Below are 25597 nucleotides of genomic sequence, written 5' to 3'. Positions count from 1 at the left end.
TCGTTGTTTATTTGCTTTATCTTTCTCTTCCCTCATGTTTCTTTTCACAGACTTTTAGCACTGGAGGTGTTGGGGCTGGAGAAGCATTTTGCCCGTCGAGTCTTCTGGTCAGTTGCCAGGATCACAGTGGCTTTCTGAAGTTCCACGTTCATGTGGGCAACAGGAGACTGCACTGGAATAGTAGTTGCAACTGGAGTTTGGTGAAGGGAGAAAAATCTTTAAAATCCTCATACTACTGTGTGAATTTAGAGACTTCTGGCATTGCATCCTGTATGTTTATATTCAATGTTTTTGGAGTTGCATTAAGCCCTGTAATACGCTACTTATTTAATAATTTGTATGAATTACTCCCTACTCATGGACTTGGTGCACTGACCCTATGAACACAGGTGGGCAGTGTCACAGCCTGGAACAGCAGCAGAGGCAGCCAAGGGTCAGTAACTATCTCCCTCTTCCCAAAAAAACCATATGGGATCAACAGACCCAAATGTGGTTGGAAATCATGGTTTTCTCAGAGTCCTTTAGGTGCATTTAATGCAAATTCTTGTGGAACATTAAGTACTTCAGCTGCTCTTCTGATGGTGTCTGGGAGGAGTGTTACACTGTGGGCCCTGTCAGGAGAGCACAGGAACCCAAGAGCTTCTGACCTCATGGCAAGAACAGATGGGAACTTCAGACGTTGGTGGAACTGGAGCAATATAAACAAAACCTGCCTTGCTTTGCTTTTTCTCCCTAGTGGGATCTGATGCCTTTCTCCAAGGTGTGGTCTGGGCTTTTCAAATCGCCTTTCCCTCCCCAGACACACATGGCCAGTACTGGAGCTGTTTTTGTGGGTGGGTGCAGAAATGACTTTTCCCACTTTGCATTCCACTGGACTCCCATCAATGCAAGTCATTCCCATACACGGAAGTCTGGCCCTTGGCACAGACCCCTCCAGCACAGCCAGAGCTGCTCCAGATCAACAGGAGCCTTGGCTTTGGGTGTGCTCAGCCATGGAGGTGAGCCCCATCTGCTTTCAGTGATTTTTCCCTCCCAAGGCCAGTCCAGAAAAGCTGTAAATAAAGACATTTTGCACTAAAACCCCGTTAGTTTTCCCATTCCCTTACAAAAGCTGGCTTTTCACAGGACAGTGTTCTTACAAGAACACGGCTTCCCAGTGGACATTAGTGCTACTGCAGCACCTTGGAATATCCCATCATGACCAAGCTGCAAAGGGGAGATGTTTTAAGCTGTCTCCCCTTCCCAAAAACTGACGAGTAGGGGGGACAGTCTGTGTGACACCTCAAAATTTTTAGGCATCTTCCATTTGGCTTGTGCCTCACAATTCCAAAAGGAAGCCCAAACCTTGCAGTGAGAGCAGCTGAAATACTTCCCAAGTTTGCAACTCTCAAGCTTCCCCTGCCCCAGAAAGATAAAAATGGAAAACCATTTTGTTAGAGGTTATGAACTTCGAAAATTGAGCATCCCTTCAGCCAGATTCCCAAGGTTAACCTCAGGATTACTTGATTGTTTTGTAAGGCCTCAGCTTCCAGAGAACCAGGCCAACATGAATCTTACCAGGGCACAAGAGCATCCCCAGCAGTGTTGCTCCAGCCTGCAGGACCAGCTTACAGACTGCAAGTGCTGGCTGAGAGAATCCCTGCTCTCCAAGGAAGGGGGAAATCCCCTCAATCTCCACTCACAACTTCCTGTGCTGAGCACGATCCCAGTTTTATCCCCGCTGCAGCAGCAGACACCACGAACTCCACACGAGCTCTGTTGTACAAATTTATTGTGTGGCCCGCAGGGGGGCAGCTCAGTTCTCCTTCTCCTGCACAGTCTTTGTGCCCCGCAGCCGCCCCGTGCGGCGCGCGGCAATGAGCCCAACCTTGCGTCCTGCGGGAGCGTCCCTGCGGATGGTCGAGGGCTTCCCGATGTGCTGGTGGTTGCCTCCTCCGAAGGGATGCTCCACAGGCTGTGCAGGGGGAAAGCAAGACAGCAATGTAACCACAGGAACTGATGGTCAACAGAAATAAACAGGTTAAAGGGGACAAAGAAATAACTGCTTCACTTTCCACATGGTGCAGTCACCATCAAGTGCTGCTAATTCACCTTGTGCCTGTGCATTTATGTGGGAAGCTTCCCTCCCAGACACATGCCAGGCTCGTCCCAATATCCCACAGATCTTTCCTGAACAGTCAGAGGGGACAGGGATGACCCCAAACAGACTCACGTTCATGGCCACACCACGGACACGTGGCCAGCAGTTCCTCTTGGCCTTGTACTTGTGGTAGGCACGGCCGGCCTTCAGGATGGGCTTGTCAATACGGCCTCCACCAGCCACGATTCCTGCAGGGAATGGCAGGAATGGTGACACCCAAACACAGCACACACCAGCAGTACCACGGAAAGCCAACACCAACAGTGACATCAGAGCTGAGCTACAGCCTTCTTTCTGATCCAATGCACACTGGATTGAGGTTTCTTTCTAAAGCACTGCCAGTTTTACTGCTGCGATTTCCTGAGCAACATTAAGTTTTTCAAGTAAAGTATGAATTGAAAGAGCTCAGGGGACTGTGAAGAACTCTGAGGTCAAATACCTACTCGTTTCATGATTTACTGAGTCAATTTTACTGCATTAACACACCAGATAACTCACTTTGGTGTCTTCCATGCACAGGCAGGCAAGTGTCACCAGCAGCCATCTCAGCTGTCAGTCAGGTGCACAACAAACCTGGTGCAGCCTCTGCTTCTTGGCAGTGGTTTTGTCATTCCCTGTCAGACCTCCCAGAACATTCCACCTACCTGACACCAGTAACAGGCTCCTCCAGTGTACAAAAGCAGGAAATCAAAATGCCATTTCCCATGGAAGTCCTTCCCCAAGGACTTGCAGATTTTACAGGCTGAGCAATTCCACTACAGCCTGAGGACAATGAACATCTACTTTGCTGTCCCCTCACTAGGTGAAACCTCCAAATTTAGGTTAGCAACATGCAAATGCAGGTGTGAAATACAAGGCAGGCATCTGAGCACAGACTGTCCAAGCCTGCACATGACACTATTTTCAAGATGGTTATTAAAAGTGGCGCCTTGTTTGGAAGACTCGGTGACAAGAAGCCCAGTGACAAGTTCACAGTGATTGCTCCTTACCCACAATAGCCCTGTTTGCAGAAGAAATTACTTTCTTGGAGCCTGAGGGCAGCTTCACTCTGGTTTTCTTGGTTTCGGGGTTGTGGGAGATGACGGTGGCGTAGTTTCCGGAGGCGCGCGCCAGCTTCCCGCGGTCACCGGGCTTCTCCTCCAGGCAGCACACGATGGTGCCCTCGGGCATGGTGCCCACGGGCAGAACATTCCCGATGTTCAGCTGGGCTGCAAAGAGCAAGAGAGCAGCCACAGCTTCACTGGGGGCCCGGGGCCGGGGTTACAGCCCTGCTGAGCACGGGAGGGCGGCAGCAGAGCCTGCGGCAGCAGGGTCCTGCATGCCAGCATCCCCAGCTCCAGGAGCTGGGACCCCCAGCCCAGCCCAGCCCGGCCCGGCCCAGCCCTGCCCACCTTTCTTGCCGCAGTACACGAACTGCCCGGTGTGGATGCCCTCGGCGGCGATGAACAGCTCCGTGCGCTTCTTGAAGCGGTAGGGGTCGCGGAAGGCGATCTTGGCCAGCGGAGCGCCCCGCCCGGGGTCATGGATGATGTCCTGTGGGAATGCAGAGCTGCTTTAGGGCGGGACACGGCCCCTGCCAGGGGCTCTGCAGGAATCAAAGAGCTTTGAGAAGTGGGGGATGTCACTCTGGGACGATTCTCAGTAAGACTCTTCTCAGGGCTGAAGGGTCACCTTTGATACAACACGAGCTCCGGTACCTACATCCCATCCCATCCCAGAAAAGCCTCCCTGAGAGGTGGGCAGGCCCTGGCACAGGGCGCCCAGGGAAGCGGTGGCTGCCCCATCCCTGGAAGTGCTCATAGCCAGGCTGGACGGGCCTTGGAGCAGCCTGGGATAGCAGAGGGTGCCCCTGCCCATGGCAACAGGATTGGACCTGGATGAGCTTTAAGGTCCCTCCCAGCCCAAATCGTTCCCTGATCACAAAATAACGCCTGGAAAAGTGTGCTGCTTGCAGCTAATCCTGTCTGAGCAGTTTTATTCCTGACATTCTGCAGGTATCCAGTCTCTGCATACTAAGAAATCCACTTTCACTTTGCTCAACCACCTTTGGGCAGGACAGAGCTGGGCACAGGCAGTGACTTCTCCATGTGTTTCCTTGGGACTGAAGCATTTCTAACATTCTGCAGTCAGGTAGAACAAAGTTTCTGAAGCTCCTAAATCAGGAAGCACAGACTTGTTGTTGATGTCCATTCTGTTCCTGAAGCACACCGGGATTAAAGCACCCAGCCATGTGTTTACAGACTAGTGACTCTGACACATCTTGAAGATGCCTCTGTCCTTTAGGCAGCTCATAAACTGGTGTCCATTGCTGACGTTATCTCAGCCCCGTTGGCCAAATCCCCTACGTAGGAGCAAGTTCAAGTCAAACCTTGCTGCCCACCTGCTATCATCACCTCAGTCAGGTGAGGGTGAAGGAAATTCTCCCTACAACCCGGACATGACTGTGCTGTAAAGCACTGAAGGGCTGCCCAGAGCATCCAGCCAGCAGCACTGCTGGCACTCCAGCCTGACACCCCTGAACCACCAGCACACCCCAAGTACAGCTACTGCCTTGCTCCTACTGCTCACGACTAAAATGATGGAGATCACTTGGCATTTACAAAGGTTTGGTTTTTTGGTTTTTTTTAATATGCAGTCAACTACATGGGAAACTCCCCAGCCACGTTTCAGGCAATTCTTAGGCACGCTGGTACCGCTACTCTTAGCACAGCTGCAGCAGAAAATCCTGCTGCTGACCAAGGGTGCGCTCCCAGCTGAGATGCTCTCATGAAGCAGAAGAGTTTAACTGTGCACGGAAGAGGATCTGAGCGCAGAGAGCCCCGGCTCCGGCCGGGGGCTGCGGGCTCTGTGGCAGCGCAGCGGAGCGGGGCTCGGGCACGCCGGGGACGCGGTGCCGAACGTCCGCCCCGGGCCGCGGAGCCGGGGCCGCCCGTACCTTGACGATGCCCTTGATGTAGCCGTGCCGCTCGGCGAAGTCCACGGCGCGCAGCTTGGCCGGGCCCTTCCTGTGCTTCACGTGGGCGCGGAACACGGAGCCCGCGCCTTTCCTCTGCCCGCGGATGACGCGGCCCATGGCGCCCTGCGGGGACGCGGGGACAGATCAGCGACACCCGCGACACGCTCGGCGGCACCCCGCCCCTGCCCCGTCCCCGCCCTGCCCCTTCCCGCGGCCGCCCGGGCGCGGATGGCGGCGGATGGCGACCGGGACCGGGACCGCGGCCTCCCCGCTCCTACCTCACTCCGGCCTCCCCGGGAAAGAAGGAAGCGCTGACGTCACGGCCGCGCCGAGGCCCTTCCGGCGCGGTGACGTCACGCGGGAAGAGGCGGAGCCCCGGGGTTCCCTCATTTCCTCCGGGACAGCGGGAGAGCCCCGGGATGGGGCGGGCACGGGACAGCGGGAGAGCCCCGGGATGGGGCGGGCACGGGGAACCGGCACGGGACAGCGGGAGAGCCCCGGGAGGGGGCGGGCACGGGACAGCGGGAGAGCCCCGGAATGGGGCGGGCACGGGGAACCGGCACGGGACAGCGGGAGAGCCCCGGGATGGGGCGGGCACGGGGAACCGGCACGGGAGAGCCCCGGGAGGGGGCGGGCACGGGGAGCGGGGACAGCGGGAGAGCCCCGGGAGCTGGTAGGGAGAAACGGGAGCTCTCCGGGATCGGGACAGGCAGGGTCCGGCGGCGCGAGGGGCTGGAGCTCGGGTGCGGCCGCGGGATGCGAGTCCGCCTTGGCTGCGTAAAGGAAAGAAATGAAAGCGACGCGCGCCCGGCGCTCCGATTCCCTCGGCTTGACTTTGCAGCGCCCAAAGCAGCGGCAGACGAAGGCCGGTGTGGAACACTCAGCGTGAGTTTCAGTGGATGGCACGAGCAAACCCTGTGCGTTGTATATGTATCAGTAGAAGATAGGTAATTTAAAATGTTCCATAGGAGTGATTGCTGTCTCCGAGCAGCGTGGTTCCACGGGGCTGTTTTCTCCTCGCTCCAGACCCGCAGGTCCCGATCCAGGCGGGAGCCGGGACAGTGTCCGTCCCGGGACAGTGCCCGTCCAGGGACAGTGTCCATCACGGGACAGTGCCCGTCCCGGGGCAGTGTCCATCATGGGACAGTGCCCGTCCCGGGGCAGTGTCCATCCCGGGGCAGTGCCCATCCAGGGACAGTGTCCATCACGGGCCAGTGTCCATCCCGGGGCAGTGCCCATCCAGGGACAGTGTCCGTCCCAGGGCAGTGTCCATCATGGGACAGTGCCCATCCCGGGGCAGTGCCCGTCCAGGGACAGTGTCCATCATGGGACAGTGTCCATCATGGGACAGTGCCCGTCCCGGGGCAGTGCCCGTCCCGGGGCAGTGCCCGTCCAGGGACAGTGTCCATCACGGGACAGTGCCCATCCCGGGACAGTGTCCATCACGGGACAGTGCCCATCACGGGACAGTGCCCGTCCTGGGGCAGTGTCCATCCCGGGACAGTGTCCATCATGGGACAGTGTCCATCACGGGACAGTGTCCATCCCGGGACAGTGTCCATCACGGGACAGTGCCCGTCCAGGGACAGTGCCCATCCCGGGGCAGTGCCCGTCCAGGGACAGTGCCCATCCCGGGGCAGTGCCCGTCCAGGGACAGTGCCCATCACGGGACAGTGCCCATCCCGGGGCAGTGCCCGTCCAGGGACAGTGTCCATCACGGGACAGTGCCCGTCCCGGGACAGTGCCCATCCCGGGGCAGTGCCCGTCCAGGGACAGTGCCCATCCCGGGGCAGTGCCCGTCCAGGGACAGTGCCCATCACGGGACAGTGCCCATCCCGGGGCAGTGCCCGTCCAGGGACAGTGTCCATCACGGGACAGTGCCCATCCCGGTGCAGTTCCCATCCCGGGCCAGTGCCTGTCCCGGTGTTCCCGCTTCTCTGTGTCTTAAAACGCTCCTCGACACACTGCGGGGGGCCAGGGAGGAAGGGGGGTGTGGAGGGGGTCAGAGTTCACGGCTCCACTTCTCCAGGGCTTTCTTCGCACAATCACAGATTGGATTATGCTGGAAAAGACCTTGGAGATCCCGAGTCCAACCTATGACCACCGTGTCACCCAGACCAGGGCACTGAGAGCCACATCCAACCCTTCCTGAAACACCTCCAGGGACAGTGACTGCACCACCTCCCTGGGCAGCCCATTCCAATGTCCAATCACACCTCCTGTGAGGAAATCCTTCCTACTGTCCAACCTAAACCTCCCCTGATGTTTCTCTCCTCCGTCACTGGTTACCTGGGAGAAGAGACCAGTCCCCACCTGGCTACACCCTCCTGTCGGGGAGTTGTAGAGAGCAATAAGGTCACCCCTGAGCCTCCTTTCCTCCAGCCTAAACATTTCCAGCTCCCTCAGCCTCTCCTCGCAGGATTTGTGCTCCAGACCCTTCCCCAGCTCTGTTCCCTTCTCTGGGCTCTCTCCTGCCCCTCAATGTTCCTCCTGAACCGAGCGGCCCAGAGCTGGACACAGCACTCGAGGTGTGGCCTCACCAGCACCCAGTACAGGGGGAGACATTTAGTTTAAACCTAAAACTACGAGATGCCAAGCCTGTTGTCCTGGGATCTCACATTAACAACCAGGGACCCCGAGCTAAGAGCTGCCATGCCAAATCCTTCCTTTAACAGCTGGACCAAAGCTGCAGTTTGTAGGAGGAGGCTCCAGCCATCGCAGATGCAGCTGGATCTGTAATGGTCAGACTGTATTGTGCAGTTTAAGAGCTGTAGGCTTTGGGTGAAGAAGTAACTGAAGATAAAACCCCAGCAGGTGCTTTAAGCTGCCTTTGCCAGATTTTAATCAATATTAATTAGGGTATAATTGAGAGATACAGCAAGGCAGAGGTAATCATCTTAGTGTTCCTAATCAACTTGTGCTTCGCCCAGGAAGGGGAAATGAAAAGTGCCTTAACTTCTTTATCAGCCCAACAGATTTTCTGCATCAGAGGCCACTTCTCTAGAACAGGTCACTGCCAACCACCCAATTCACTGAAGATGCACTATTTAACCTTATTTGACTCACTGGAAATTAGGAAAAGCTCATCAGCCCCACACATGCCATTTCTCCTCTCCTGCAGCTGAAGAACCTACACATCCACCACATCTTGACAGATGAGCTTTCCCACCATGGTCTTCCTGGGACTGGTGGAACTCACCCTCTCATAAGATGCAAAACCCCTTGATGGCAAGGGCTCAGAGCCGGGATCCTTGTCGGATTCAGCCCAGGTACAAGGATGTGCATGGCCAGGAGTCCAGCCTGCCCATCTGCTGGAGGTCACCATCCCTCACACAGACAGTGGGACAGCTGCTCATCCTGGGCCCCACGTGACAGCTCAAGTGCACGATGGCAAACTGCCACTCACTTTGGTTTACACTGAGTTTATGTTCACCCTGAGTGGGAACATCCCGAGACTTTGATTTATGGTTCCTGTGGCAGCAGGAGTCTGGTTATTTTTTGCTACTAAATAAGACAAGAGACAGATCTCTAAGGAACTAGATAAGAACCTGAATTTCCAAATAATGCCTATAAACCCAGGAAATTACATTGGTCACTCCTCTTTATGTTCTTAGTAAGGACTTAGTAATCACGTAAGAAGTAGTTGTGTAATGATTTAGTGCACTCATCAGTTTCATTATCCTGTATCAACTGTGCTTTATTTTCATTTTATTGTTATTTAATTTGTGGTGCAGCCTTCACAGTGCTGTCATCATCTGTGAAGCTGCAGCCTCTTGATTCTATTGTGGGCTTGGGCAGCTGCCACCCTGTCCAGGTACTGCTGCAACACAGAGGGTAAGGCTGGAACTGGGATCATCCTTAACTCCTCCCTGCCAGCTTTTTGGGTGCCCTGAATATGGGTAGAAATGTCTGTTCCAGAAGAGTGTGAAGAGTTCTGACTTCACCATCATCACATCAGAGGCTGTTTCAGCCTTTCCTCCCAGTAGTGCTGAGTGGTTGTCACCTATTTGTGTCACCACAGGCTGTGTTTATGCCCACCTCAGGATCAGAGCATGCTGCTGCCCAGGGCCCCAGTGCTGGGATCATCCAAGCAGATTCTTAAGTATTTTTCCATCAGAGAAAACCAGGAGGAGGCTGGGAATAGTATTCATCTAGGTCTCTATGCACTCAAGATTCCTTAGGATGCACAAAACCCTGAAAGCCTCCAGTTTTTCCAGCCCAGACAGCATTCAGAAATCAGAGAAGAAATGCAAACAGATGACAGAACTGCATTAATGATGATGTAATTTTATACCTGATTTCTTCTTTTAAGAGACAACATTAGTTAACACTTTCATCATCAAAGAATAACAACATTGTATTACCTGGCCCATCCAAGCACAGACTGAGCTCAAAACAAGATTATTTACTTTAGCTGTGCTTTCAAAATTAATGGATCCAAAGAAATGCAAGCGAGTGGTTTACATTGGATGGCAATTAAAAAATACTGCCCAAGTTTGTCAGAACAGTGTGATTGCGTGTCGTGCCCTAAGAATCTCAGTGACAAAGAAATGCGAGCGTGGAGCACTACCAGAGATCATAATTCTCTTTAACTTTGAGGAGTGGAGGTGATGCTGTGGTTTGAAAAGAGCCCCCCAGGCCCTAGGCTGATGTCATCTCCCAGATCCAATCTGTGGGATATTTCTCAGCATGAGGAGGAGGTGGCAGTGCCAGAGATACAGCAGGACAGGCCCATGCTGGGCAAGACAGTGTGAGCCCCAGGGCTCCTGACAGCAGAACAAAAGCAATGCAGGTATTCCCTGGCACTGCCTACCATCTGCACTGCTGTGCAGCAGCTGCTCTCGTGCAGCTTTGAGCCCTGAGATTTTTGCCTTCAGGACATCATCTCTGGCAGATGTACAGATGTATCCTGCTTTTGGAAGAGAGTTAATTTTCTTCCCAGTAGTACAGGGCTGCGTTTTGGATTCAGTATGAGAACGTTCACAGCAACAACTAAAACATCAGTGTGTTAAGCAGTGCTTACTCTAAATCCACAACTTTTCAGTGCCTCGTGCTCTGCCAGTGGGGAGCTGTGAGGGAGCATGGCCAGGACAGCTGACCCAAGCTGGCCAAAGGGATATTCCTCACCATAGAGTGTCGTGTCCATATGAACTGTCCATATTGGCTGGGAGGGGCTGACCACTGCTCAGGGACAGGCTGGGCAGTGGTCAGTGGGTGGTGAGCAGCTGTACTGTGCATCACTTGTCTCTCGTGGGGTTTATGCATCTCTCTTTTTCCTATTATTATTGTTGTTATTAATTTTTACTTTATTTCAAGTATTGAACTGTTCTTATCTCAACCCATGAGTTTTGCCTTTTTTAAATTCCCCTCCCCATCCCACAGAAGCAGGAGGTGGGTGAGTGAGCAGCTGCTGGTGCTTAGTTGCCATCTGGGATTAAACAACAAGAAGGTGCTTTGCTTTAAGACATGACAGCCTTTACCAGTCTCGCTGCCTCTCTGCCAGGAGTTACAGCTGGTGGGAAGAGGAGCAGAGGCAGGGCCACCGTGCCCTGGCCAAAGCCTGTTTTTTCCACCAGCACTCAGGCTGTCCTGGAGCTGGGAGAACTTGCTGATGTCCCTGAGGATTCTCCGAGCCTGGAGCAAGAACAGGGCTGTCTGGCTAACCCAGACACATCCCGCACACCTGCACAGATCAGGGGGCTGAGGCTCTCAGGAAGCCTTGGCCTCCGGTGCCTCCCAGGCACAGAAATGCAGATGGAAGTCTGATGGTGCTAGGCAAAATAGGGTGTGCTTCCAAAGCACGGCTGCAGCACATCACAGCCTGATATTTTGGAAGCAGCTTCATCCTTTGGCTACTTCAACTACAGCTGTGAGCTGAGCTGGCTGAGTCATGGCCCCACATCCTGATTCCAGGGCAGTGACACTCGAAGTACCTCCACTGCTGGGCAAGGCCAGGTCTTCTATCTCCACAGCTACTTCCACGGGACTGTGGCTGCTGCAGACCATCCCTCAAGCGTCTCCCCTGCCTGGCTAATTTGTTGGGATAATAGAGAAAGGATAAAAACAACTCCCCTGATTCTGGAAGGGTTTTGGCAGAGCCGTGGGTGCACCCGCATAAATGCACAGTGGGAACAAGTCAAGGGTGTGTTGCCTTAATTAATCCTTTCATGACAGTCACAAGCTAATTTGCTGAAGGTTAATTGCACTGTAAATAGCAAAAGGGGTGGTGTTCTGCTTGCAACAGATGGCAGCCACCAAGAAATTTTGATGAGATTGCTGTTTGGAAAAGGGGGAAGAAACAGCAAGGTTTCTCTAGGACCCTGCCTTGAAAGGGAACTGAGAAGGGAAGCCCTTAACTCTGTGCATCTTTTGAAAGGGGAGGAAATAAAGAGTGGCTGTGAGTGTTTTCTCTCTGGGAATGGTATGCTACTAGGAATAGAATCCTGACCTCCTTTAGCTGGGCACTTACCTCTGTTTATGGTTTTACTGACCTCTCAGGGCTTTGCCTGGGATTAGGAACTGACACGTGGACTTCTGCCAACCTGCAGCCTCACAGTTCCAGTCTGCAAAAATAACACACCTGCTAATCCCAGCAAACACCCTCGGGGAGATTCTATTACTGCTGCTCCAGAGCAGGGCACAGGGGAGTCACCTGCTGCCACATGGCAAGGGAAGGGCCGTAGGCAGGAGCTGTACAGACTGCAGAAGGGGCAAAGCCTCATCTCCCGTTCTGCATCCAGAAAAACTCCTTGGGCTCCGAGCAAACATCCTGGGCCTGCAGTGTCTTGTACCTAAAAGCAAAGGAGCCCTTTGTGAGGATCCTCTTGCAGCAGCCCCCCCATACCACCCTCAGCATCCTGGCAGGGTACAGGCCACTCTGCATTCAGCACTCCTGGCTTTCCCGAGAGAAAAATCCCTCTCCAGAGACAAAAATTCCTCTCCAGAGACACCACAGGCCTCTGTTCCACTGACAGCTCCCAAAATAAATACCTTTGCTCTCCCCAGAGGAATTTCTCCTGAAAGGATCAGCTTCTGTTTGCTGTCTTGAAATAAACACTCTCCCTCAACTATACCAAGTTCCCCAGCCTGTCTCATTCCTAAACCCTGGAGGGAGTTCCAGGGAAATTACTTGAGCTTTCCCTTCTGCTCTTGCATGAAGCAGATGAGGTCCCTGACCGCATGGCAGCCACTTCATCATAATTGCTGCTCTCCTCTAAACCTTCCCCAGCACAGGGTGACCTGGAAGGAAACCATGCTAGAAGAGTGGCAGAAGAACAGTAAACCATGCTAGAAACCATGGTAGAAGAATCCTCGCCAAGTCCCCAGCCGGCAGGCTCAGCCCGTGTTCCCTTTGAGTTACTGTTCTCCTGGCAATCCCTGGCTTTGGCAATACCCCTGGAATTCCCTGCGTGTGGCAAAGCCATTGCCCAGGGACACAAGAGACTCGGGCTGTGCCAGGGCGGGATTTATCCCAGAAGCACGGATAAAATCGGAACAGTGTGCAGAGGAAAAAAGCCAATTCAGTGACAGTGCCTTGTCCCCAAAGGGAGCTGCCTCCTGCACAGCCCAGGCTCTCCAGCAGGGAATGGCTCTGCCGGCGTTTCCAGTTATTCCCGGTAACGACAGCCCGGATTCCTCGGGAGAGGGGAGACCCGGAGCCGCAGGGGTGGAAAATCCCGATCAAAACAAAGCAATTTGCACTTTACAGACGGGTTTAGCACTGCTCATTAATTAGGTTCTGGTGACCTCTAGAGGCCCTGAGCACAAAGCACCTGATTTCTGAGGCTCTTTCCTGAAACAATGAGCACGAGAATTCCACTTTATTTTAGTTTCAAACCAAGATTCATTTTAGCCTCAGCGAGGAAGGCATTGAGGAACAGTAATTGATTATTATTCTTTTCTTGTTGTTCTTTCCCTCCCACTAAACGCGGTAATGATTCCCTGTGTGCAGCAGCCTCAAAGCCTGCACAGTAACTGTGCTAAGTATTCACATTTTGAAAAGAAATTTGCTTTGTGCATCATCAGCAAGAGAGGAACTACTTCTCCCCCATATCTCTAACAATATATTCATCTAATCACTGATCCTGGAAAAACTGTCCAACTCTCTGGTGAGATAATCCAATTGCGTACAAGTATCTAAATTGTGTGGGTTTAAGATGCAGGCTTAGGTGTGAGTTGCGGAGCACAGCTTTTTGTGCACGAGTCCTTGCAAGGCAGAGCTCAAACCCCATGCTGGTCGTCTCAGACTGGAGCATGACCATCTTTTCTGAAAAATTATTCTCAGCTGCAAACAGGGGAAAATTGACAATCCACCAGATTCGGGGCCAACCAACACTGTATGTAGGAAAATGACCTTCTGCCTGTATTGTAAAACAACAATCAAACTGCCTGCAGGGAAGAGTGATGAAAGAAAATGGGTAAGGAAATAAGTGGTTTTTTACTCATACATCTGGATCAGCTTATTTTTTTCTTAATGAGATAAACAACAGGGACAGCTGATGGAGAAGGGGAGAAATCCACTGAGCCAATTTTCTGTCCTCTTGAGCAGCTGAGATACAGGATTGAAACCATACCAAGGAACTAAGAGAATTGGAAGGAGAGATGGAAGAGGAGTGAGACCCTGGCCAGAGAGACATTGGGGAGTTAACTGAGAGAGGCTTAAAGCCGTGGAGAAGCTTAGCAAGAAACAGAAAATCTGGAGGAGGTGAAACGTATCTGCAGCAATGCACAACTCTTCAGCAAACTTGCAGGGATGTGTGGGAGACCTCCTAAGATTTCTAATTTAAGAGCACCCAGCTGTACTTCCAGATTTAGCTATTAGCTGGTTTTCCTACGCAACAACCCCCCCCAACCCCAGTGGAAAAAAAAAAAAAAGTTTTTTCTCCTCGAATTTCCTAATGGACCTCCTACCAACACTTCAATGGCAACATTTGTTTGGTGACAACATTCCTGGAGGCTACAGCCGGGGCAATTTGTGCATCCATCTTAGTAACCAAACACAATAGCACAGGATTCTCTCTTGCTTGATAGATGTCTGTGTTCCCACAAGACAGGGAAAAAGTGTATGTTTTGGTAATAATTTGTTGTTGTTGTTTTCTCATGGCATAATGATGGATAAGGTTTTTGAAAAAAGAAAATCTAATTATTTTCTTGGGGGTTGTTTTCTTTTTCATATTCTCTTGGTTTGTTTTTCTCCTTTGCTGCGTAGGCAATAGAGCTAAAGGGATTTCATGCCTAAAAACAGAAAGGAATTCTGAGCTACTGAGGGGCATTAAAAATGGAGGAAGGGAGAAAGGTTTAAAAATGGATTTAAAAAGAATTTTTATTCAGACTGTGTAAAAACTCTTCTGAGACTGATTGAATCAAAACTCCTGAGAAACACATGGGAGAAAAGCTCAATTTGTTAAAGACCTGCATTCTCCTCTATCTTCTAAGTGCAGCCTACAAAACTAATTTGATTTTGTTGGTCCTCCGAGAAGTCCTTTAGCAAGAGAAGGCTGGGGGGGTGGGGAACCTCTCTTTTTTGATATTTGTGAGATAAAAAGAAACCCAAGCTCTAAGGCCACTTGTATAAGCTTTGTAAATCTCTCTGAATTAAAACAGAAAAAGCATTTCTTTTGTAGTTGCCAAGAATTGCTGGCTCCATAGAGTGCACAAGCGTGTTTAATTTACACAGGTTTATTGGCTGGATACTTTTGATCAATAGTATCACAGTGCTAATCAGAAAATGACAGGTACTTTTCATGTGGACTTTTTCTGGGTAAAACTTTTGAACTTTCCTAATCTCTTAACTGAAAACAAGGACAAAATATTGCTCCTACCTTGCCTCCAAATAGTGGTTTTCCTTCCTTTTTTCAGAGATAAGAGAAAGAATAAAAGGAAGGAGGTGAGAAAGAAAACAAACATAAAATGGGTAAATAGAGAAGTAAAATTCCTCCTCCCTCCAAGTAACTGTCAGAGTTTTTTTCCATTAAATATGCCACTACATTTAGGATTTCCATTTCCAAATGGGAAAAAAATGCAACTGGCTCCAAATATAAGAACAATGCTTGGGGGCAGGCCTAAAGTGAGCAATAAATCAGGGCAGAAACTGTTTTGCTTGGGGAACACATCGTGATTAGATCATAAATAATCCTCTTTTCTTCTATATGCAACATAAAGTAAACACAGCTGTGAGCACGGGCAGATGCTGGTGCACAGACACGTTTGTTTGCACACACAGAGCACTCGGTCCTTTCCCCAGGGCAGTTCTGGGGACAGCACGAGAGGTAAAGGGCTGTGGCAGAGGGGATGGATGATGGAACGGTGTCAGCTGAAAACCTCCTTAAAGCAGAGCAGCAGAGCCAGGCAAGAAGGGAGCACTGGGAGATGTCACCAGGAGGAAGCAACCCCTTGGCAGCAGGAAAGTCTGTGTATCAGTCCCCACAATAAAATACTGTTTATTTCTTAGTAATCATGGCAGTCACAAAGTATTTACTCCTCTGTGGCAGGATCACAGAATGCAGGAGGCCGTGCTGAGAGAGAAGTTTGCCAGGGTGTCTTCCCAATTCTCAGCCCAGTCTCAAGTACAAGGTTTATTTTCTCCACTTTGGGCCCTGTTGCTGGCCTTGCAGAGTTTGCCCTCTCAACAGGCATGGTGGTACTACTTATAATCATTATTGTTGTTGTTATTATTATTATTCCTTGTTCATCTGAACATTTCCGTAGTAATTTTTAGCACCAGAAATGAAAGGGCTTTTTCCCTTAAAACCTCTGAGGAAAGGCAGCTTCAGTATCTCCGGGGATGCTTCCAAAATTCAGCACAGGTGAACCTGAGGTGACAGACACAAGTGGGAGCAATGCTGGGACAACTGCTTTCCCTACCAGACCTGAGGAAATTTCCAAGATTGAAACAATTAAATTCAAAGTAAGTCTGAGGTATCTAGAGGGATCCTGTGTGGGCCAAAGCTCTTTTGCAGGGAGAAAAACAAAAAATCCATCCACCTTCCAGCAGAACTTGCTGGGATCTTGGAGGCAATTTCCTCCCTCTTAGATCTTCCAGTGAATTTTTCCATGACACGGATAATCCAAGCTAATCACTTCCATTTGACCCAGTTTAATCACCACCTTCCCGAAATGGAGTTAATAGGCACTTAATTCTAAACAAGTGAGGAGGATGGTTTATAAAAGAGCTTGGAAAACCACTCTTCTATTCCTAACACACTCATTTTTTTTTTTTTTTTTTGTTCCCTTTTAATTTGTTACGCAGAGTTGGTAACTTCTGAGGCCTAAACCACAATACATCTTGAGCTCACTAAGCTAAAAATACTGACTCACCAATCACAGCATACTAATGAATCCTCCACAGGAAAACTAATCTGTCATTTCCCTTCCCACAGGAACACGCACAAGTGGTTAAAAACTAAAGATTTTGTACAGCCTCTCTGCCTGTGCCATTGTACACTGAGATCTTGATTCAGGCACTGGAGGCACACGTTTCCTTTCTTTCAAGAATTAGTTTTTGGCGTATTATTCCACGTCTGTCATTCTGCAGCAGCACTAATTTTAATTTTGCTTTGCAAGTATGACAGCATTCACAGAGTCTGCTTTTGAGATGGTTCTGGTTTTATTCTTTTAGATACCTGTCAGGAAGCAGTGGGAGCAGGGTGCAGTGCCAGAAGCCAGAAGCTGCTGGGATGGGGGTCCCAGATTTGGCTCCTAAGTGCTATTATTATGTACTCAGGGTCCTGGAAACCCCCCAGCAGGGCAGCAGTTAAAGCAAAAAACTGATTATAGGTGTAGACTACTCTATGTTCTCATAAATTCACTTTTGTCACATCCTCTTGAAATCTCATGTAAGCAGAGATTTTCTTTTTCATGATTGCTTATTTTTTATTCAATTGCTTCTTTGGTTAGAGTTCAAATGTGGATCTTTGAAATTGTCCTCACTGCCTGGAAAAATCTCACATGCAATGATTGGGGCCTTAGTGGATTTACACAGCAACAATCTCAATTGGCTGTAGTCTTCTCATCTCTCACTGATGGTACCTTCACCCTCTCTGCCTTCAACACCAAGGCTGTTCTTCCACTGAGGAAGGGACCTTGGGATCATCTGCGGGTAGAGTGCTCAGTCTTGACATGGCTATCTGCAGTGAGTGGGATCTGGTGATCACACAGATATCCTACCAGGAGGACTTCCCTTGTGCCCCAGCCAGAGGCAGGAATCACAGAAGTGCTGGCAGTCTTCAGTCTTCCTATTGAGTAATTCCTGGCTTCCTGCTATTGAAAACATGTCATTCATGGCAATGTGGTGGTTTAAGGCACAGTCTCAAATAGCAGATGTTTATCTTACCAGCCCAAGACCTCTTGTGTAATACTCCTGTCTTCCCCCAGGCCAGTAGGAGTGAGGATGAAGGATCTGGGGGCAGCTCCAGCACTTGTGCTGGCTGTGCATTCTTGCTGAGGGGCGCATTGCCAAGGAATGGGAAACAGGGGAGTTGCAGGGCTGGGCTCTGATTGATGTCGATCCTGAAAAACGACTATTTAATAAACAATCAAACGACCAAACAAGGCATGATATCCCCATGAGCACTGTTAGCAGGGAAGTAGGTTGCTTGCAGAGCCTCACTGCCATCTAGCATGTGAGGCTGGTCTATATTTAGCCCTTCAAAACTTTCCAGATAAGAATTCTCTTGATGGGACCTGAAACCTTTGACCACCACAAAATACACAGCAAGGCTCCGTGTCCCCGTTGCTGCAGGACAGCCTCCATACTTTGTGACTGAATCATCAGGTTCCCAGCGCTAACACCCAGGCTCCAGCAGCCTTACCACACAGGAGGCAAACAGAACACATGCTGGTTAAAACCTGACAAAGCAACACTTGGATTTAGGTCAGGCACAGCAAACAGGAGTTACTTGTACGCTGGACCTGGCTCCCGTTCAAGCTCAGAGCCTGATGAATTCACACCAGCCCAGACATGCAAAGCGGCATCTGCCTCTCCCCTCCGCACCTCAATTTCTGCTCAGACAGTGCCCTCAGCTCCTCGCTGCCCTGCCCCACACACCGAGGCTGCGGGGCTCTCCTGCCCTGAGCACAAGCTGCACAATTCACTGCTGGCACGGCGCGCTGCCCTGCAGCCCCTCACTGGCCCATGTGCCCTTGGCTGGGCCAGAGCTGCGGCACAAAGCAGGCAGCGGGCATTGCCCCAGCTGCACATCCCAAACTGCCCAGACTGTCCAGCCTGGCCTCCTGCATGGCTGTGACCAGTGGCTCTGCTGGACCTCACCCCTTCCGATGGACTGTCAGGACTCACAGGGCATCCAGCCTTCATGTGAAGATGGTGAATTCACCTTTCAGCCCGCTGGTCTTTCAGCCTTTGTCTGTCACCTCACTGTTCCTTTTTCCCTTCCCATTTTCCCCTGGCTGCTGTCACTTCCTGGTGGTAGGAGCAGGCTTTAATTTCCATTCCAGAATTGGCAGAGGCTTTTTACTCTGGATTTGTAGAGGCTTCAGTTTCCAGTACCTTAACTCCTTGTTCACTGCTTGTTGGAGCTGAATTTTGTCCTTTCTTATCTTTTGGCCCATCTCAAGATCCAGAGGATTCCACACCTTAGTGCAGCTTACTTTGCATTAATGAAGTTATGGACAAATAATATTAATCTTTCAATTAATATAAGTGCTATTATTCCACAATAAATGCATGGTTACACATTTATAGAGATTATATCTACTTATACTTTATAAACAAAACAGAGAATTATAAATATCACACATAAAATATGATTAATTTAGCCATAAAGAATTTATTGGCTTTGCCAATTCCTGATGGAAAAGAGATCCAATCAGGCTGAAACTACAGTAACCTCACCTACAAATTTAAGACACTTGGTGGTAGGAGATTAATTTTTATGGGATCAGTTGGGATTAGGTAGCATCTTGAATATATTGTCAGGCTGTACCAGAAACCAATTTAGCATGGCTCTATTTGTTCTTCGCTTCTACTCAAAGTTTAACTTGTACACGCCTCAATCTTGAAATTGTTTTAAATGCTTCTATTAAAAACACATGAGAGCGAGGCACAGTCAACTGCAGATTGACTTCTCTGAGACATGTCCTAAGTGCTGGGATTCCTGAGCAGCTTCCAGGCTGTTCTGAAGGGGAACACACAGCTCCTGTCTACAGCACCCATCCCCCTTGGCCTCTGCACCTGTGTGGTCTGGAAGGCCAAGATCATAGAATGCAATAACTCTGGCCTTCCCAATTTTTCTCTGCTCATTGCTTTAAAGCAGTTAAATAGTGAAGGTTTCTTCACATTTCTAATTGCATGTTGGTTCTCATATGCTTGGGCATCCCCTCCTTAGCAGCCAGAGTAACTTCCTAGGCCTGGCATTTCAGTGCATGTCTGGAATTCTGGCATGGAGCAGTGAATTTGGACCCTAATGGTCCTTGTATGCTGCAAGTGTTGATTTGGACATAATCGCTTCTTGCCTTTTCTCCATAAGTTGTGTATTTGTATCAAAATTAAGAATCCTGCTGAATATTTTTAGTGCAGGTTCCATGGATTTTGGCTTTTTAAAAAAAGCATAAAATGAGGGACTGAGTTCTTCATTAAGCAGCATATTGTCTATACAGCTGCCATACATTAAAGGAGCTGGAATAACAGGGGTGCAATATCCAGTTTCACCCAAATGAGGTTGTTGAGCAGGATCCAGGTCTGTATCCACAGAAGGCAAACACAGTATTTAAACAGAAACAAAGCCTTCGATTTATTTCATTATTTACTAAGTGCTGCCATGGTGCTTAGTGCTACATAAACATTCCCTGCCCCGGGTTATTAATACTACCAGGCACAAGCAGGTTCAAGGTTCAAAACACCTTACAGGAGATATCCCCCTAACAAGAGTTTTAAGGACAAGTTAAAAGGACAAAGTATCCATAGAGGAATCCTGTTAATGAAATTTCAGGCTTCAAAAATACCTGTGTGTTCCAATAGGAAGAAATTCACATTTGAGGACCCAGCTCTCCACCCATCCCATAAAACTGCCCCTCTCTGACTCTTGCTGTAACATGGCTCTGCCCTGTTGAGTGTGTGAGTGATGCCAGTCTGGCCTTTTCTTTGTGTGATAAGGAACATCCACCCCTCCAACAAATATGGAGAACTAGTAGGAGATCAATTTTGGGGCTTATACTGCATAATGATCCCATAACTAGGGTGTCGCCCTGATTTCTTAGGATTTTCTAAAGCCTTCTGAATTTACATTCTTGTAGAGAACTTTCTCACGCAACTTTCTGTAAACAACCTATTGTTTTGCATTCTTTCATAGAGGCGGAGAAATTTGATAGACTGGTAGTTTGTCCAGTGTCGTTGGAGAGGTGGCACGTTCACCTTCCAATCCACTGGCACCTTTTGAGAACTATAAATGATTGGAGTCAGAAAAAATAAATTAGTCTCTTCATGGTGACCAAAGCTGTGGTGCGTCGTTTTTCCTTGTGTCCTCTGGTGACACTAGGGAGAATGAGAAGGTTCTGGTCTTCAGACTGCACCGCTCCGGAAATGCTGGGGAGTCACTGCAGGGTCCCCAGCTTGTGTTGCCAGTGGGTGGGCAGTAAAATGGAAAATGTTGCTCTGGAGGGAAGAAAGGACTGTTCAAGGGCAGTCTTTAACTCTCATAGAAGGACTAAGGAACACAAGCTATTTGGAGGCACCCTTCAGAAGAAAAAGAAGTATTTTACTTCAAGATAACTTAAGCACATTATAAATTCTTGAGAAAGGCTGGGAAAATTGTTCTTAAGCACATCAGGTTGAAATAACCCCAAAGGTATATAATTCCTTGATGAAAACATCAATGAGCAGTAAGAAAACTGTGTATGCATGCTTAGGTCAGTGAAGATTTCATCTTATGTAAGGCCATTTAAAAGACAGAACTCCCACAAGAATTACAAATTATTCAGGGCCCATGAAAATCACCCTGGTTTTAATTACAACATTAAAGACAAATCCACAAAGTTGTAAGTTCTGCTGGCATGGTGAGCAACCATTATAAATCTGGACAAGGAATCACACAGAAATTCTAAGTAATGACTGTGAGAGATTTTAGCGCTAGCTATTTTTGTCTTTAGAAATGTTTTTCATTTCAAAAAGTCATTAGCACTTGTGCTCAGCCAAAATTTGCTCATAAGACTAAGCAGGATTTCTTAACATAAACTGTCTTTAAAAGGACACTGTCAGCTTCCAACTAGCCCATTTTTAAGAAGAATTTTAAAGATGTTTCAGTACATGAAACCCTGGGGTGATGCCTGTCCTTTTATCACAGTACTTTACCTTTTTTTTTCTCCTCTGGTGCTTTACCTTGCCCTTTTGCAGCATCAAAGATACCACATAAGCTCAGGGAACCAAAAAATATAGGGAGGTGAAAATGAGAGCCTGGAAAGCACTGTAAAAAGCTGAAAACAAGCCAGAGGAGCAAAGCAAAGAACTGAAAAGGTGTATCTCCTTTTATTAATTTTCAGTTCCAGATATTGTTTGGAAAAGAAACAAAAAATGTCAGGTAGTGATGTCCCTGTATTTTAAAGTTTAATTACAGCCAATAATGCAATAAAAAAGTGGAAATATGGACAAAATTTAAATTCTTTTCTGATATTAAGATGACATTGAAAAAAAATTTTTTTAAAAGACAAAACTTCAGCCAAAGCAAGAGTTCAGCACATTTTAGAACAGGCATACAAGAGAGTTCCTCTATCCTGGCACTTTAAACCAGAAGTTTGTTATGTATATCATGATCCAATGTCATGATGGAGGTGATAGTTCAGTGGGTACTGAGGGACAAAGTGGGAGAAGAGTCCCTCAGATCATCAGACGAGTTACACAACTCTTCACTGCATTTTATTATATTACATTTGTGTCAGCAGTCCTGTCCTGCCAGTGGGATTTGTATAGCTGGGCCCTTCCTCTTGCTGAGACCCTAAATGACAGCAACAAGAATCTTTCAGTAAGGCTGGCACTATGAGGCTGGGGCCTGAGCTGGTGGAACAAGGGAGCAGTTGAAAAGGATGGAAAGTTCTCTAAGGCTAAAGGTCTAGAGTTTAAACCACACTGCTTCTGCCAGGTTTATCTCAGTACTACTCATATAATTAGTACCACTCAGCAAAAAACTCCCTTGACTTTCTGATTCTAGCTGTACTGTCATTTGGCCTAGAGTGTGACAAGGATAACTGTGTGTTTATGCAACTTTTGGTGATGATTCTTGGGAAGTCATTTGCAAAGATGGAAAACCCCTAACTCTTCCTGTTCATTGGAATAGTCTAGATGCCAGAAATTTTGTGACTGACTAGACAGAAACTTGTACAACTGGACCTGTACAATAAGAAGTATCAAGTATTATAATGTGCTGATAAATAGGAATTCACACAATTAAAATACCAGCCAAGAATCAGTTCCTATGAGAGTGGAAGGCAGAGGTGGGTGAAGAGGTAGAAATGCTGACAGTGGGGTGGATACATCTGCAGTGTAATCCTTTCCCTTCTCCAGACCCCTCTTTAGCAGGTCCCTTCTCAGATTCCAAACACTGTTGCCCCTCTGAAATGAACCTGAATCCAACTGAAAGCTTTGTTTGGGCTTTTCTTACATTCTGCATTGGCTTGAGAAGGGCTGCAAGGAGAGCCCCGAAAAGCAGCCACAGTGAGCCTTGCCCAGCCCAGTGCCAGCTTTACTCCAGATGAAGAGGGCTGGTAATCCAGATCATCCATGCAAAATGAATTCCACGCTCAAATGAGCATGCACATGAGCCTGTCATTATAGGCTCCTACCACATAACTTCAGCCGCCTAACGTTGAACACCCAGCAGGCAAAATCCCCGTTGGAGGTGCTGTCTCCTGTTGACTCAGCAGGATGACAAACCTCCTCACTGGTGCCTACAGCCAGCCTGGCCATGCTGCCCCTCCCACTGTGCCAATCCCTCCCTAGGCACTTTTCCATATACAGCAGGCAACTCACATGCTACATACACATCACTCCTGGTGCCTGCTCCTATCCTACAGACAATTATAAAATAGTTATTTGGAAATGGCAGAGCTTCTTAAAGAGACAGCCTGCTAAATCTTGGGATATAACCTTTCTTTCTCCTTTGCTTTCTTCTTCCCATTTGTTTTCTCAGCTTGTCCAGCATTTGGTACTGCTGCAAAAGTTGTTGAGCCAGAGGGTTTAAAAAATAAAATAACCTTGTCCTGTGTTTTATATAGGTCCATTCATGAAGATCAGAACTTTCTGCAAACAAAGCAAAGCAAAGAGTTAATATCCCCGAGATACTCTACTGTTCTACATCTGTAACAAAGAAGCCAAAGCAAACCTAAAAGAATTTAGTGTTGAAAACATATTCCAGCTTCAATGACACACTGGGGTTTTGTTTAGGTTTCTTTATGATGATGAGTCACAGTATGTAAACTTCACATGCAGTTACTGAAGTCATGTGTCTGCCTTATTTTAGCTTCGAAAACAGCAGCAATGCCAAAATCCTTTGCTGCCTGTGAGACTTGAGAAGTCCTGAAAGCCAACAATGTTATGATCCCCTTGTAAGCACTGTGTTGCTTTTTCACCCTTAGGCTAGAATATAAAGAGGATGATTCTCCAGGTGAGCCTTCTCCACTTTGGGTGCTCCTTTTAGGACCGTGGCATTGGTAATGCTGTCAGCAATGGAGGGATCCTCGTTTGGGATGGTCTGACAAAAGGATGTCTCATTCTCTGTCTCTCCTGCCTCAAGCAGAAGGGAGCCACACACAGGTGAAATCAGCAGAGTTGTTAGTGCTGGAAGTTCCACTGCTACTTGCATTATTGGAGTTGTTCCAATCAGAAGTCCAGTTAGAGTGAGTGGAGTCCAAAACCAACTCCCCATCCCTGTCCCACCTTTCAGCTAGGCCCTGCAGGAGGCTGAAACTAAGCAGAGACGTTCCCACTGCTCCCATTCCCCAGGTGAGGCCCGTGCAGTGCAGCTCTCCAGTCCCATTCAGAGAGGCAGAGCAGATTCCCCTGGCTCAGTGAGTGCACTGCCCATCCTTGCAGGTATAAAAGGGCAGCATGCAGTCATCTATATAAAGAATGTTCTTCAGATGGGTTATGTATAAACTGCCTGATGGCAAGGGTATCAAATGAAGGTCGAACATCAGAGACCTTTAGGCTATTACGAAATATGACTCATGGATAAGTTAACTGCCTGTCAGATTTTCCATTATGAAATTTAACCACAGCCCATATCTGCACAGCAGCAACACCTGTAGAAATGCAAACAAACAAGTGGTTATATATGCACTTGCACTGAAATGGGTCAGCAGATGTGCTATGGTATCAAAAGAACCCTTTTCCTTATTAATGAACTATTAGCTAAAAGACAAAAATGAGAGAAGGGGGAGAAAATGCTGTGGGAGTAAAAAAAACCATTGTTTTGAAGTTTTTGTTTGCCAAAGAATCTGCAAGATAAATCTTTACAGTTCAACTGTATCAGATGAATCAACATAAAAATTCACCTCTGCAGAATATCATTATTATAGCCATGATGAATATCTGTGCTTCCTAATCCAAGCATTTGCTTTTCATGAGCAGAAGTTAAAAAGCAACTATTCCTGTTCTAGAAAATGACTATTTAGGCACTAGACTAAAAAAAAGAAGAATGTAATAAATTTTGTTTCTGAAAATCAGTGAAAATATTTAGCCATTTGGTGGAAGACCCTCCTAATTCTCTCAGCTGGTTGTTTGGAGGTGGCTGTAAATTCAGAAAGGCAGAAGATGTGCTCTGAAGGTTCACCATGGGAAGTGGGGCTTTTGACCTGTGTGTCACTGGTTTGACTCCACAGGTGAGAGAGACTCAGCTCACCTAATTTTAGATGTCTACTGTGTCTATCAATACATCTGAGCCTGTTGCCCTGTAGGCAATTTTAAAGGTACGTCTTATCTGATCTATTTTAAATATCTACCTTAGGATGAGATGATTCATGACCTCAGTGTCTTTTTCTTGCTGTGGCTATATTAGGGGCTGGAGGTGACTGGCTTGGCTGGAGAGCCTTTCCTGTGGCCAGAGACGAACCCTGCCTGAATGCTCTGCCCCGACAAGGCTGGTAGTTTATGTGAAATGAGTTGGTTAACACAGCTCCTTGCTATGCAATGGTCTGTCCATAGCACAAAGCCACCACCACATCTGGCACAAATGAAGGCTAGCAGGTAAAACAGCCTGGAGGCTACTGATTAAAGAGGAAACCTGAGCCACTTTGATGGATTTCATCATTGCATCCTGTCCTTGCCTCTAGAGTTGTCCCAGATCATAAGGTAGGCATGGAGTTCTCACTCCTCCTACCACTGTGGCATCTAATCTGTGAAGACATAAGTCTCCATTTCCATCCCTGTCACTCCAGCTCATTTCATAAAGACTACATTAATTTAAATGCTAAACTGCTGCTCTACAAGAAGTTCAGAAGACATAAACTGTTAGGCACAATGAAAAACAATTCAGTCTCAAGAAGCAAAATCTGAAGAG

At 48.3% G+C, this 25597-nt stretch overlaps 1 protein-coding gene and 1 long non-coding RNA gene across 3 annotated transcripts in view; one reads left to right on the top strand and one right to left on the bottom strand.

The window, feature by feature from the left end:
- Window positions 1–1754: 1754 nt before the first annotated feature.
- RPL8 (ribosomal protein L8) overlaps window positions 1755–25597 on the bottom strand; it is a 78495-nt gene continuing 54652 nt past the window's right edge. Inside the window, exons 1-6 of one of the 2 annotated variants that reach the window (XM_068179736.1) lie at window positions 5375–5477; window positions 5076–5219; window positions 3532–3673; window positions 3130–3348; window positions 2213–2328; window positions 1755–1954 (exon numbers count right to left, since the gene is read on the bottom strand). In XM_068179736.1, the coding sequence (XP_068035837.1) occupies window positions 1796–1954; window positions 2213–2328; window positions 3130–3348; window positions 3532–3673; window positions 5076–5213 (774 nt within the window). In that variant the 5' untranslated portion in view covers window positions 5214–5219; window positions 5375–5477 and the 3' untranslated portion in view covers window positions 1755–1795. Of the gene's footprint in view, window positions 1955–2212; window positions 2329–3129; window positions 3349–3531; window positions 3674–5075; window positions 5220–5374; window positions 5478–25597 lie in introns of those variants that run through there. The other variant, XM_068179735.1, reaches the window with a different exon arrangement.
- Window positions 12682–13947, top strand: LOC137468234 (uncharacterized). Its single transcript, XR_010995818.1, has 2 exons — window positions 12682–13513; window positions 13645–13947. It is a non-coding gene; the product is annotated as an uncharacterized lncRNA (long non-coding RNA).

This window comes from Anomalospiza imberbis, chromosome 2 (assembly GCF_031753505.1).
Source record: "Anomalospiza imberbis isolate Cuckoo-Finch-1a 21T00152 chromosome 2, ASM3175350v1, whole genome shotgun sequence".
NCBI lineage: Eukaryota > Metazoa > Chordata > Aves > Passeriformes > Viduidae > Anomalospiza > Anomalospiza imberbis.
This window is presented reverse-complemented; position numbering and strand designations above follow the sequence as displayed.